General features: G+C 45.6%; 1 protein-coding gene across 1 annotated transcript in view; it reads left to right on the forward strand.

Annotated features, from left to right (window-relative positions):
* LOC126291864 (uncharacterized) overlaps nucleotides 1-2,186 on the forward strand; it is a 54,275-nt gene extending 52,089 nt beyond the window's left edge. Inside the window, exon 6 of the mRNA XM_049985586.1 lies at nucleotides 1,736-2,186. Coding sequence (XP_049841543.1) covers nucleotides 1,736-1,768 — 33 coding nt within the window. The 3' untranslated portion in view covers nucleotides 1,769-2,186. The remainder of the gene's footprint in view (nucleotides 1-1,735) is intronic.
* Nucleotides 2,187-13,048: the final 10,862 nt, after the last annotated feature.

Consider the following 13,048-nt stretch of genomic DNA (forward strand, 5'->3'; position numbering starts at 1 on the left):
GTAACCATTTGCTTGTCTGTCCATGTACGTCACATCTACCGATTTCCGTCCTATTAGTCTAATCCATTGTTGGTGTGTTGGTTTTTTGTTTTCTTAGTGTGTATTTGAGAATTATTATGAAATTTAATTAACTGGTACTATCGCAGTTTATTAATCGAAAACATTTATCTGAGGGCTGTAAGAATAGGGCGTTATTTTAAGAGCATGTTCGTACTAGGCTTTTTTTAAAGTAAGTACCGTTTTGAAATTAAAAGAAAGACGTTCTAAGATATCTCATTAATTTTATTTTTACTTGAAAGCCTGTACATTAATCTACTTTTCTACATAATTTCCGTCAATATTGAGGCACTTGTCATAATGTTGTACCAGTTTTTGAATACCCTCCTCATAGAAGTCTGACGCCTGACTTGTTAACCACTGTATCATCACTGTTTTGACTTCGTCATCGTCTTGAAGACGCAGACCGCCGAGGTGTTTCTTCAAGTGCAGGAACAGATGGTAGTCACTGGGCCCAAGATCGGGGCTGTACGGAGGATGATCCAGAGTTTCCCATCGAAAAGATGTGATGAGATCTTTGGTCTGATTCGCCACATGCGGACGGGCATTGTCTTGCAGCAAAACGATGCCCTTGCTCAACTTCTATGGACTGTTGCTTTAATTCTGGTGTGACGTAGGCCACCCATATTTCATCGCCCGTAACAATTTGGCTTAACAAATCATCACAGTCGTTGTGGTACCGCTCAATGAAAGTCAATGCACCCAACGTGCGCACAATTTTCGGTAATTCAGGTGCTCGGTCACAATGCCATACAAAACACTACGAGAAACCTTAGGAAAGTCATCCCGCAAGGAGGAAATCGTAAGGCGTCTGTTTTCTTTCCTTATTGTCCACTTCCTGCACCAAACTTCCATTAACGACCGAATGACGCCCACTCCGTTGTTCATCATGCACATTCGTGCAGCCATCTTTAAATGCTGTCACCCACTTTCTTACCATTCCATCACTCATAAAGTTTTCTCCGTAAACTGCACAGATCTCACGATGAATATCGATCGCTTTTAGGCCTTTAGCACTAAGAAATCTTATAACAGCCCATACTTCACAGTCGGCGGAACTCACGATTATCGGAGGCATCTTAAACACTCAGTACACAACGTAAACAAGGAAGAATCAGACTGTAATGGCGTCAGCGCGTAGATTAAGGTACAGGCTTTCATGTAAAAATAAAATTATTGAGATATCTTATTGCAATGCACTCCGTCTTGAGGCCACAAGTGGCCCATCGGGAACATCCGACCGCCGTGTCATCCTCACTGAGGATGCGCATAGGAGGGGCGTGTGGTCAGCACACCGCTCTCCCGGTCGTTACGATGGTTTTCTTTGACCGGAGCCGCTACTATTCGGTCGAGTAGCTCCTCAATTGGCATCACGAGGCTGAGTGCATCCCGTACAATGGCAACAGCGCATGGCACCCTGGATGGTCACCAAACCAAATTCCGGCCACGCCCGACAGCGCTTAACTTCGGTGATCTGACGAGAACCGGTGTATCCACTGCGGCAAAGCCGTTGCCATTGAGATATCTTAGCACCTCTTTTATTAATTTCAAAACGGCACTTACTTAAAAAAAACACACGCCTCGTACATAACAGCACTACCAACAGTACAAAACAGTTATATGTATTGTTACACTTTCACTGTCTTGAGACTGTGTTCTTAAGACTGATGTTTTTCAGGTGTGGGGCTTGCTTTCACGTGTGTGCCGCTGAAGAGATGTAGATGAAACCTCGAAAAAAACAACAAAACTGGAAGGCAAAGATAATAGTCCAGACCGTTTAAGAAAACCTTCTGACGGGTGCGTAGCCAAGGAGAGGCGTTTGTGCAGAGAGAAGGAGCAGCATCCGGAGACCCTGTTGCACCACAGATGATCCAGATTGGGGTACCTCAGCCTGAGACGGTGCCGCCAGCACATCGATGGGAATACACAACCAGCCCGTGCCGCGTGTATCAGAGTGCTCCCGCGTGCTTCTGTGATGCGGCAGGCGCTGCTTTTTCTGTTACTATTGGTTAATAGTCTTGAGCTGACTGCAATTTAATTAAAGAGAATGCTTTATATATAGCATCTTCCATGATTGTACTGCAAACTGTATACATACGTTTGTACATCTTTTATTATTTTATTTTAAGAAGAGCGCTTTGTTTATAAAGTTGGTGTGCAAGTTACTTACGGTGTTTCTTGACATATTCTGCCCATTCCCTCCTTGCTAGTAGCGGTTGACGTCGAAAGACTTCCATTCATATTTGCACTTGGCAGTTAGTCCCTGTGGTATCAACGATCGATAACACACTTGTTACAGGTTGCAGGTATCGACCGCGGTCCGTACTGGTATCGCTGAACCCGCGAGTCGACTCCAACCGCTTCTTGTAACAAGTCTCTAGCGTGCGCTTGGCCACTCTTGCTCGGGACGTCAAGTAGGAAAGTAGTACAGCCTTCAGCTGATAGGAAGCAACCTCTAACAAGGCGCTTAGTTAAATTAGGGTGCATGTGATGCCTCTATACTTCTCTGTTTGTAATTATATTCCTCCTGACTATGAAGACTCCTGTACTACCATTTAAGAACAATACATTAATCTTTACCAACGATTTCTACGAGGGGCACTCCAAAAGAAATGCACACTATTTTTTTTTTAAATCCATATTTTATTCTACCTGTTTCAAAGTTTTACAGTGTGTAGATACATCCTTTAGGAACATTATTTTCATTTCTCCACATAATTTCCATCCCTCTCAACTGCCTTACGCCATCTCGGAACCAGCACGGTAAAATTCTGGACCAACCTGTTCGAGCCACTGTTTGGCAGCGTGCAGAAGGGAGTCGTCGTCTTCAAACCTTGTTCCAGGAAGAGTGTCTTTCAGTTTCCCAAAGCGATGATAGTCACATGGAGCCAGGTCAGGACTGTAAGGCGGGTGTTTCAGTGTTGTCCATCCGAGTTTTGTGATCACTTCCATGGCTATTTCGACTGACATGTGGACTTGCATTGTCGTGCAACAGCAAAACATCCTGCTTTTGTCGGGCTTGAAGATTCTTCAGTGTCATCACATATGCATCAGAATTTATGGTGGTTCCACTTGGCACGATATCCACAAGCAAGAGTACTTTGGAGTGGAAAAACACCGTAGCCATAACTTTTCCAGCAGAAGGTGTGTTTTTGAATTTTTTTTTGTTGGGTGAATTTGCATTATGACACTTCATTGATTGCCTCTTCGTCTCTGGTGAAAAATGATGAAGCCATGTTTCATCACCTGTCACAATTCTTCCAAGAAATCATCTCCACCATTCTCGTACTGTTCCAAAAGCTCGCTGCATACCGTTTTTCTTGTTTCTTTGTGAGCCACTGTCAATGTCCTGGGAACCCACCTGGCACAAATCTTTTTTAACGCCAATACTTACAGTATTCTGCAAACACTACCTTCCCCTATCCCAACGTAGCCTGACAATTCGTTCACTGTGATGCCTCTTTCAGCAGTCACCAGTTCGTTAACACTCTGCACATTGTCTGGAGTGTGTGCAGTACGAGGCCTGCCGCTGCGAGGACAATCCTCAATACTGGCGTGCCCGCTTTCATCACGTAACCTTTTTGCCCACCGACTAACTCCACTGCTATCGACAGCAGCATCTCCATACACCTTTTTTAACCTCTTGTGGATGTCTCTCACTGTCTCGTTTCCACAGCACAGGAATTCTATGACAGCACATTGCTTCTGAAGAAGCTAAGTGTAGCAGCCATCTTGAAGACATTCTGTGACAGCGCCACTCACGGGAACAGGTTGAACTAAGTTTGAAAACAAGCGGGAAGGATGTATCTACACACTGTAAAACTTTCAGACATGCAGAATGAAAACTGTATTTTTGCCAAAATAGTGTGCATTTCTTTTGGAGTGATCCTCATAATTATTTTAGTCATTGTAGAACCAAGCAATGGAACCAGCTCATTATATTTCACTGATAAACCTGCTGTATATGCCAAGAAGAGATTTGTATGTTTCTATTTAGCATTGGCCACTAGTCACTCACATTGGCGACCATTCATTCGTCATCGTCATTAACACTCCCATTCTGCAGTATTTCTTACGCTGCATTTTTTTTACACTTCACTCTTGTAAACTGTTTCTTATTCTGCACAGTAACAGTGTTTATATCTGTTCGTTTGTTTTTGTTCATGCTTTGAGAGTTGCCGACATGTGCAACTATTCCTTTTGTGTCCGTGCCTTTGTGTGTGTGTGTGTGTGTGTGTGTGTGTGTGTGAGAGAGAGAGAGAGAGAGAGAGAGAGAGAGAGAGAGAGAGAAACTTTGTGAGACTGTCTTGTATGTTACATAGAGACATGAGAGGAGTGGGAGTGGGTTGCCCTTCTTTCTTCTGGGAGGGGGGGGGGGGGGAGAGCAGGGATGGGTCTGGGCGTTAATTATAGGACAGAATTGCGAAGAGACGGTAGTGATAAATGAATAGTGTGGTTTTACGTGTAAATTTAGTGTCATAGTAAGTAACCACTCAGTTAAAAGAATGTGTGGTTTGCCGAGTTGGTCTGATCATTTAAGAGTTGTTTTTTTTCCTTTGTGGTTTTTTTGGATGTTTTAGTTTGCCTATAAGGTGCCTCTGGCTGTAATTTTATGTTGGTCTTGGTGTACGTGTTCTTCAAAAGTTGGATGATTTGTCCCACACTTCCATGCTCTTACATGTTCTTTGTATCTGGAGTCAAATGTCCTCCTGGTTTGATCTAAGTATCTTCTATCACATGTATTGCATTTCTGTTGGTATATTCCTGATTTCTGACGTAGATCGGGTTTTCCTAGTGGTTTTGGGAAGTACTTCTGAACTGAGTTATTGGCTTGGTAGGCTATTTTTATGCCTTGTTTTTGAAAATGTTGGGTATTCTGTGTGTGTATTTGTGGTTGTACGTCATTGTGTACCACGTTCTACTTTCTGTTTCTTTCACACTTTGTGTTGTTCCTATTCTTGTATTCTGGGTATTTGTTTGTGAGTGGTTTTGTCCTTGTGTTGATGACAGCTGGGTGTTTGTTCTTTTCTGTCTCTTGATCTTTCTTGTTCAGCTTTGTCACTAAGTTTCTTTATAGCCATTGTTAGATATTAACAACTGCTGCGGAAGATGGCCTCACAGACAAACGCAGCTTGGTTTTTCACTCAGTCAGTTTTTTTTTTAACCAAATGAAACAGTCTTTACCGCCATATCAGCAGTATTAATTTATCTCACAATATTCCGCCCCCCCCCCCTCCCCCCGTATCTGAGTGATTTCAGTGCATGTGCGATAACAGGTTATGTCACTTATATTGACAAACTGCTCGGACGTATTCCGACTGGAAATGGAGGAGAAAGGTCCTACGAACATGTCTAGAAATGGATGACAAACGGGTAACTGCAAAAAATCGTCCTAGAACTCAGTACAGAGGTGCGTGACATCCACGTCACAGCAGACGTTCGAAGCGTCCTCCATGCGATTGCGTCTGATAGGAATAATAGAGTCATGGAAGACAAACATAATTGTATTTTGGCTTGAAACGTACTGGCAGGCCACTTTCCTGCAGCTTTTACTAGGATTCGCGTCAACGCCCTGTACAACCCGGTTCCCCAAATCTGGAGTATGCACGGTCTGCAGCCTCCCTGCACCTTGATCTGTCTGTGAGGCCCCCTGATCACACAAACGCCCAAAATGGGCCTGAGATACTGTGTGATGTTGTTGATGCCTCTGAAGGTACTTATTCTACACTACTGGCCATTAAAATTGCTAAACCAAGAAGAAATGCAGATGATAAGCGGGTATTCATTGGACAAATATATTATACTAGAACTGACACGTGATTACGTTTTCACGCACTTAGGGTGAACAGATCCTGAGAAATCAGTATCCAGAACAACCACCTTTGGCCGTAATAATGGCCTTGATACGCCTGAGCATTGAGTCAAACAGAGCTTAGATGGCGTGTGCCGGTACAGCTGCCCATGCAGCTTCAACACGATACCACAGTTCATCAAGTATAGTGACGAGCCAGTTGCTCGGCCACCATAGACCAGACTTTTCAATTGGTGAGAGATCTGGAGAATGTGATGGCCAGGGCAGCAGTCGAATATTTTCTGTATCCAGAAAGGCCCATACAGGACCTGCAACATGCAGTCGTGCATTATCCTGCTGAAATGTAGGGTTTCACAGTGATCGAGTGAGGGATAGAGCCATGGGTCATAACACATCTGAAATGTAACGTCCACTGTCCAAAGTGCCGTCAATGCGAACAAGAGGTACCGAACGTGTAACCAATGGCACCACATACCATCACGCCAGGTGATAACGCCTCTATGGCGATGACGAATACACACTTCCAATGTGCGTTCACCGCGATGACGCCAAACACGGATGCGACCATCATGGTGCTGTAAACAGAACCTGGATTCATTCGAAAAAATGAAGTTTTGCCATTCGTGCACCCAGCTTCGTCGTTGAGTACACCATCGCAGGCGCTCCTGTCTGTGATGCAGCGTAAAGGGGCACCGCAGCCGTGGTCTCCGAGCTGATACTCTATGCTGCTGCAAACGTCGTCCAACTGTTCGTGCAGAAGGTTTTTGTCTCGGAAACGTCCCCATCTGTTGGCTCAGGGATCGAGACGTAGCTGCACGATCCGTTACAGGCATGCGGATAAGATGCCTGTCATCTCGACTGCTAGTGATACGAGGCCTTTGGCGTCGAGCATGGCGTTCCGTCTTACCTTCCTGAACCCACCGATTCCATATTCTGCTAACAGTCATTGGATCTCGACCAACGCGAACAGCAATGTCGCGATACGATAAACTGCAATCGCGATAGGCTACAATCCGACCTTTATCAAAGTCGGAAACGTGATGGTACGCATTTCTCCTCCTTAAGCGAGGCATGACAACAACGTTTCACCAGGCAAGGCCGGTCAACTGCTGTTTGCGTATGAGAAATCGGTTGGGAACTTTCCTCATGTCCGCACTTTGTAGGTGTCGCCACCGGCGGCAACCTTGTGTGAATGCTCTGAAAAGCTAATAATTTGCATATCACAGCATGGCCAGTAGTGTAGTACAGCTATGCTACGTCCCGAGCGTTTACGTCTGCTTGGCCGTTCAGAAACACTATCTCGGCTTGTTCCCGGCATGAATACGGGACCATTCTGCTGCTTACAGTATGCTGCGTCAATCACACAGCCTGCAACACACAAGGAACACTCGTCACATCGTCAGAGAAACTGTCGTTCGTCAGCACCCTCTACCGTGGCAACGCTGCATTTCCGGACATATGTTTAACGGACCTTTTCCCCTCCGTTTCCAATCAGGAACCGGTCCCCGCAGTGTGTCGGTTTTATTAATGCTCACCTTGTATGAATGTTCTCAGTGAGTCCCAGGGTTTCACTGATTCCACTTACACACATGTTCAGCCTTTGCGATTACACCGGTTGGTTATAATTAAGCTGATGGTGTTCCAAGGGCGGCAGTGTGGGCTGTATGCACCACAGTACGCTGAAACATCCTACGTACACTATCTGATCAAAAGTATCCGGACACCTGGCTGAAAATGACTTACAATATAGTGGTGTCCTCCATCGGTAATGTTAGAATTCAATACGGTGTTGGCCCACCCTTAGTCTTGATGACAGCTTCCACTCTCGCATGTATACGTTCATTCAGCTGGTGGAAGGTTTCTTGGGGAATGGCAGCCCATTCTTCGCTGAGTGCTCCACTGAGGAGAGGTATCGATTCGGTCGACGAGGCCTGGCGCGAATTCGGCGTTCAGAAACGTCCCAAAGGTGTTCTATATGATCCAGGTCAGGATTCTGTGCAGGCCAGCCCATTACATGGATGTTACTGTCGTGTAACTACTCCGCCACAGGCCGTGCATTATGAGCAGGTACTCGATCGTGTTGAAAGATGCAATCGCCATACCCGAATTGCTCACCAGTGCGAAGCAAGAGGATGCCAACATTTTTCGAGTTCAATCGTCCAATGTTTACGCTCGTTACACGAAGCGAGGCGTCGTTTAGCATTTACCGCCGTGGTCTGTGGCTTATGAGCAGCCGCTCGACTATGAAATGCAAGTTTTCTCACCTCCCCCCTAACTGTCATGGTACTTTGGAAGCAGAGAACCTAGGGATGTTTAGGAGTACGGACATCTCGGGTACAGACGTATGACACAAGTGACACCCGATCACCTGACCACGTTCGAAGTCCATGAGTCCCGCACAGCGTCCCATTCTGCTGTCTCACGATGTGTAATGACTACTGAGGTCGCTAATATGGAGTACCTGGCAGTATGTGGCAGTACAATACACCTAATATGAAAAACGTATGTTTTTGGGGGTGTCCGGATACTTTTGATCACTTCACGTGTATCTAATAAACACAAGTAAGTACACTTCCGTACATTTATCACTACCCACAATTACATCATTTAGTTATTGCTACTGAAATGTACTCTCAGGCTGTGTTTAATTTTGTCAGTGTAATTCGTACTTAAAAAACAAGAGGGATGCAGGCAGTATTGCTTCTAATGCAACAGTTAGTCTGCCATGTTAGAAAATTCAGTTGAGCAACTACTGAAAATAAATACAATTAGAGGTTTAAGTCAAGCCAAATCAACTTGAACAAACGGAGAAAAGGGGGACCAGTGCCTCAGCGTTACTTTCAGTCCCGTTTAAGTGGACAGAACTTCACAAAACACTTGAATAAGATATATTGTGGCATGAGGAGGTACGTTTGTTTGTCATCATAATATTAATCCTAGTCATTTACTATGATATACGGCATACAAAGCACGACTGTGATTTGACTCAAGGTTAAATAACTTACGAAATACTATTCACATTATGTTCTGTTCAACACCCGCACTAATAAAACTGTCATTCCATCTACAAACGTAATTTTAAGAAATAGTGAAAAGTCTTGCTTGGTTGCCAGTGAGCGATCAGAACAGGTTGTGGTAAAGAATTCTGTGTGGTTTCTTCAAGTCTCTGACAAAGTGAATGAAAGTGGTCCTCCATGACCCATTCCAGAGCCATTGTTCCTGTAAAAAATGGAAATGAGCGTTTGGCGTCATTGGCTGGGAGGCCCCTTACAGCGCAGGTCCGGCCACCTTGGTGCAGGTCTTATTACATTCGATGCCACATAGGGTGACTTACCGCCGGATGCGGAGGAAATGATGATGAAAACAACACAAACACCAGTCCCTGAGCGGAGAAAATTCCCGACCCAGCCGGGAATCGAACCCGGGACGGCAATCCGTCACGCTGACGACTCATCTATCAAGGCGGACGTTGTTCAGTGGGGTATCACATATCAGTACCACCTTATTGGCATTCTACAGCTGGTAATGGAATGGCAAGCTTCCTATGGACGCCAACGGTGGTCGCGCGAAAGCTGGCGGACCCAATTGTGCGTGCATGCAGAGCCACACTCCAGCCACTCTGTACCATGAGCGCCGTCTGCCGACGCAATACAGAACGGCCAGTTGGGGACGCTCAACCACTTGCGCCTGGAACCACTTCCTAGTGACAGTGATATGTGGACTGTGTTTCGTGCTACAAGATTTGTAATGAGTCTTGATTCGTTTGGAGAAATACAAGTTAAGTAAATCTTCTGTTTGTTGGCTTAAATTGTTCACTAATCTTTCTACTCCTGTGCAGCTTTCCTATGACGACAGTTGCCACACCATTCTGTATCCCACCTCACCTAACCATTGTATACAAAGTCGTATGCAACAGTTTCCCTTTCAGCCATGGCTCAGTAATCTTGAGAACATCACAAGTCTGTAAACTCTTGCACTCCCGACCAAAGAATTTGAGAGAAGAGCAATAAACAAGTAATAGCCACAAGAATTTGCAAATAATTCGATGCAAAATTAATTACAATATTAAATATGCACCTCCAGCCATTAAAACGCTTCCACTCGTGGCCGTCTCCCTACAGCTTGCTGTCTGTCTTTTCTTGGCTTACTGCGAGTGCCACTACTAGGCACGTCGAATGTTCAAATGTGTGTGAATTCCAGAATGAGATTTTCACTCTGCAGCGGAGTGCGCGCTGATATCAAACTTCCTGGCAGATTAAAACTGTGTGCCAGACCGAGACTCGAACTCAGGACCTTTGCCTTTCGTGGGCAAGTGCTCTACCATCTGAGCTACCCATGCACGTCTCACGTCCCGTCCTCACAGCTTTACTTCTGCCAATACCTCGTCTCCTACCTTCCAAACTTTAAAGCATCTCTCCTGCGAACCTTGCAGAACTAGCACTCCTGAAAGAAACGAATTCCTAAGGGACCAAACTGCTGAGATCATCCGTCCCTACACTTACACACTACTTAAACTAACTTATGCTAAGAACAACACACCCATGCCCGAGGGAGGACTTGAACCTCCGGCGTTAGTAGTCGTACAATCTGAGACATGGCGCCTCCAACCATGCGGCCACTCCGCAAGGTGGCAAGTCGAAGTCATTCAGACATAGCGCCATTGAGATTTCCTAACTGATGTGGCTGAATGTCTGAAATTTTGACTTCCATAAATCATATGAGCAACGGCCTTGCCGCAGTGGATACACCGGTTCCCGTGAGATCACCGAAGTTAAGCGCTGTCGGGCTTAGCCGGCACTTGGATGGGTGACCATCCAGCCGCCATGCGCTGTTGCCTATTTTCGGGGTGCACTCAGCCTCGTGATGCCAATTGAGGAGCTCCTCGACCGAATAGTAACGGCTTCGGTCAAGAGTACCATCATGACGACGGGGAGAGCAGTGTGCTGACCACACGCCCCTCCTATCCGCATCCTCCTCTGAGGATGACACGGCGGTCGGATGGTCCCAATGTGCTACTTCTGGCATGTAGACGGAATGATGGTTATAAATAATATGAGGGCCAATTTCGGCTGAAAAAAATTTAGAATTTGTTGTGGGACATCGTTGGAATACTCCCGCTTCAGTCCTTACTGTCTGATGAAGTTTCCATAGCTGGCGGTGCTATACGGAACCTTCAAAGTGGTGTGTGTAACGAAGCTGCAATCCAAGCATAGAGCTGTCCTTTAATTTCTTTTGGAACATTTTGAATTTCTTTCGACGGAAAACAAGTGCATCGCAAATATTGTTAGGCTTTTCCAGAATGTCTACGGGGACCTGTCACTGAAACAAAGCACGGTGAGTCGTCGGGCGAGGCATCTTTCGTCGTCGCAACGAGGTCGCGCAGGCCGGTCCAATCTCCTGTGTGACGGCTAACCGCACACAGCTGTGACACCCACAGTGTTGGAACGTGCGGACACTCTCACTCGAGGTGAAACACCTCGCTGCTCAGCCTCTGTTGGCAGTGCTGTACACTTGTACAACAGTTTGCATGCTCACTGTGTTATTCTCCCCCTAACTTCATACGATATGTAGCAACAAAGGAGCGTCTGCGTGGAATTGTTTGTGTGTTACGATTTCTGTCGAATGTCGTCACAGGCGATCAAAAATGGATTCATCAAGTGCGCTTTCAATAAATATGACGTGGTGTGATGGCCCTCAACTACGTACCCACCGACTCACAGTTGCAATATTAAAAGTTTCAGGTGGTTTCGTCCTGTAGGGGCTGCGATATGTAGTCGCCGCATTACAGCCCATATACTGCTGAGTCTACAGTATATGATAGGAATCCACACATGAAACGAATGGCCGAAGGTTTCTATAACTCGGGAATTGCGAATTATGACTGAAACATATAAATTTATAAATGAAATATTGCAATTAAATAAAATCTGCAGGTACTTTTGAGAATGTGGTATATTTCTGCAAAACACTCATTGGTGTCGATGATCCAGGAATTAAATAAAACATAAGTTGAATAACAGGCAAACAATAGATTCCTGCTGCACGTAATTAGCTATGAACAACAACATGGCTCGCGAGACATTCACTTCTAAACACACTCTACGTCTTCACTGTAGAAGCCACGGAAATCTCACAAGTGCACAAGTCGACACTGCGAAGTAAACTACTGGCCATTAAAATTGCTACACCACGCAGATGACCTGCTATAGACGCGGAATTTAACTGACAGGAAGAAGATGCTGTGATATCCAAATGATTAGCTTTTCAGACCATTCACACAAGGTTGGCGAAGGTGGCGACACTTACAATTTTCTGACATGAGGAATGTTTCCAACCGATTTCTCATACACAAATAGCAGTTGACCGGCGTTTCCTGGTAAAACGTTGTTGTGATGCCTCATGTAATGAGGAGAAATGCGTACCATCACGTTTCCGACTTTGATAAAGGTCGGATTGTAGCCTATCGCGATTGCAGTTTATCGTATCGCGACATTGCTGCTCGCATTGGTCGAGATCCAATGACTGTTAGCAGAATATGGAATCGATGGGTTCAGGAGGGTAATACGGAACGCCGTGCTCGATCCCAACTACCTCGTATCACTAGCAGTCCAGATGACAGGCATCTTATCTGCATCGCTGTAATGGATCATGCAGCCATGTCTCGATCCCTGAGTCAACAGATGGGGACATTTGCAAGACAACAATCATCTGCACGAACAGTTCGACAACGTTTGCAGCAGCATGTACTATCAGCTCGGAGACCATTGCTGCGGTTACCCTTGACGCTGCATCAGAGACAGGAGCGCCTGCGATGGTGTACTCAACGACGAACCTGGGTGCACAAATGGCAAAACCTCATTTTTTCGGCTGAATCCAGGTTCTGTTCACAGTACCATGATGGTCGCATCCGTGTTTGGTGACATCGTGGTGAACGCACATTGGAAGTGTGTATTCGTCATCGTCATACTGGCGTTTCACCTGGAGTGATGGTAATGGGCACCAGTGGTTACACGTCTCGATCACCTCTGGTTCGTATTGACGGCACTTCGAGCAGTGGACGTTATATTTCAGATGTGTTACGACCCGTGGCTCTACTCTTCATTCTATCCCTGCGAAACCCTACATTTCAGCAGGTCCTGTATGGGCCTTTCTGGGTACAGAAAATATTCGACTGCTGCC

The sequence above is a fragment of the Schistocerca gregaria genome, chromosome 9, assembly GCF_023897955.1.
Source record: "Schistocerca gregaria isolate iqSchGreg1 chromosome 9, iqSchGreg1.2, whole genome shotgun sequence".
Classification (NCBI taxonomy): domain Eukaryota; kingdom Metazoa; phylum Arthropoda; class Insecta; order Orthoptera; family Acrididae; genus Schistocerca; species Schistocerca gregaria.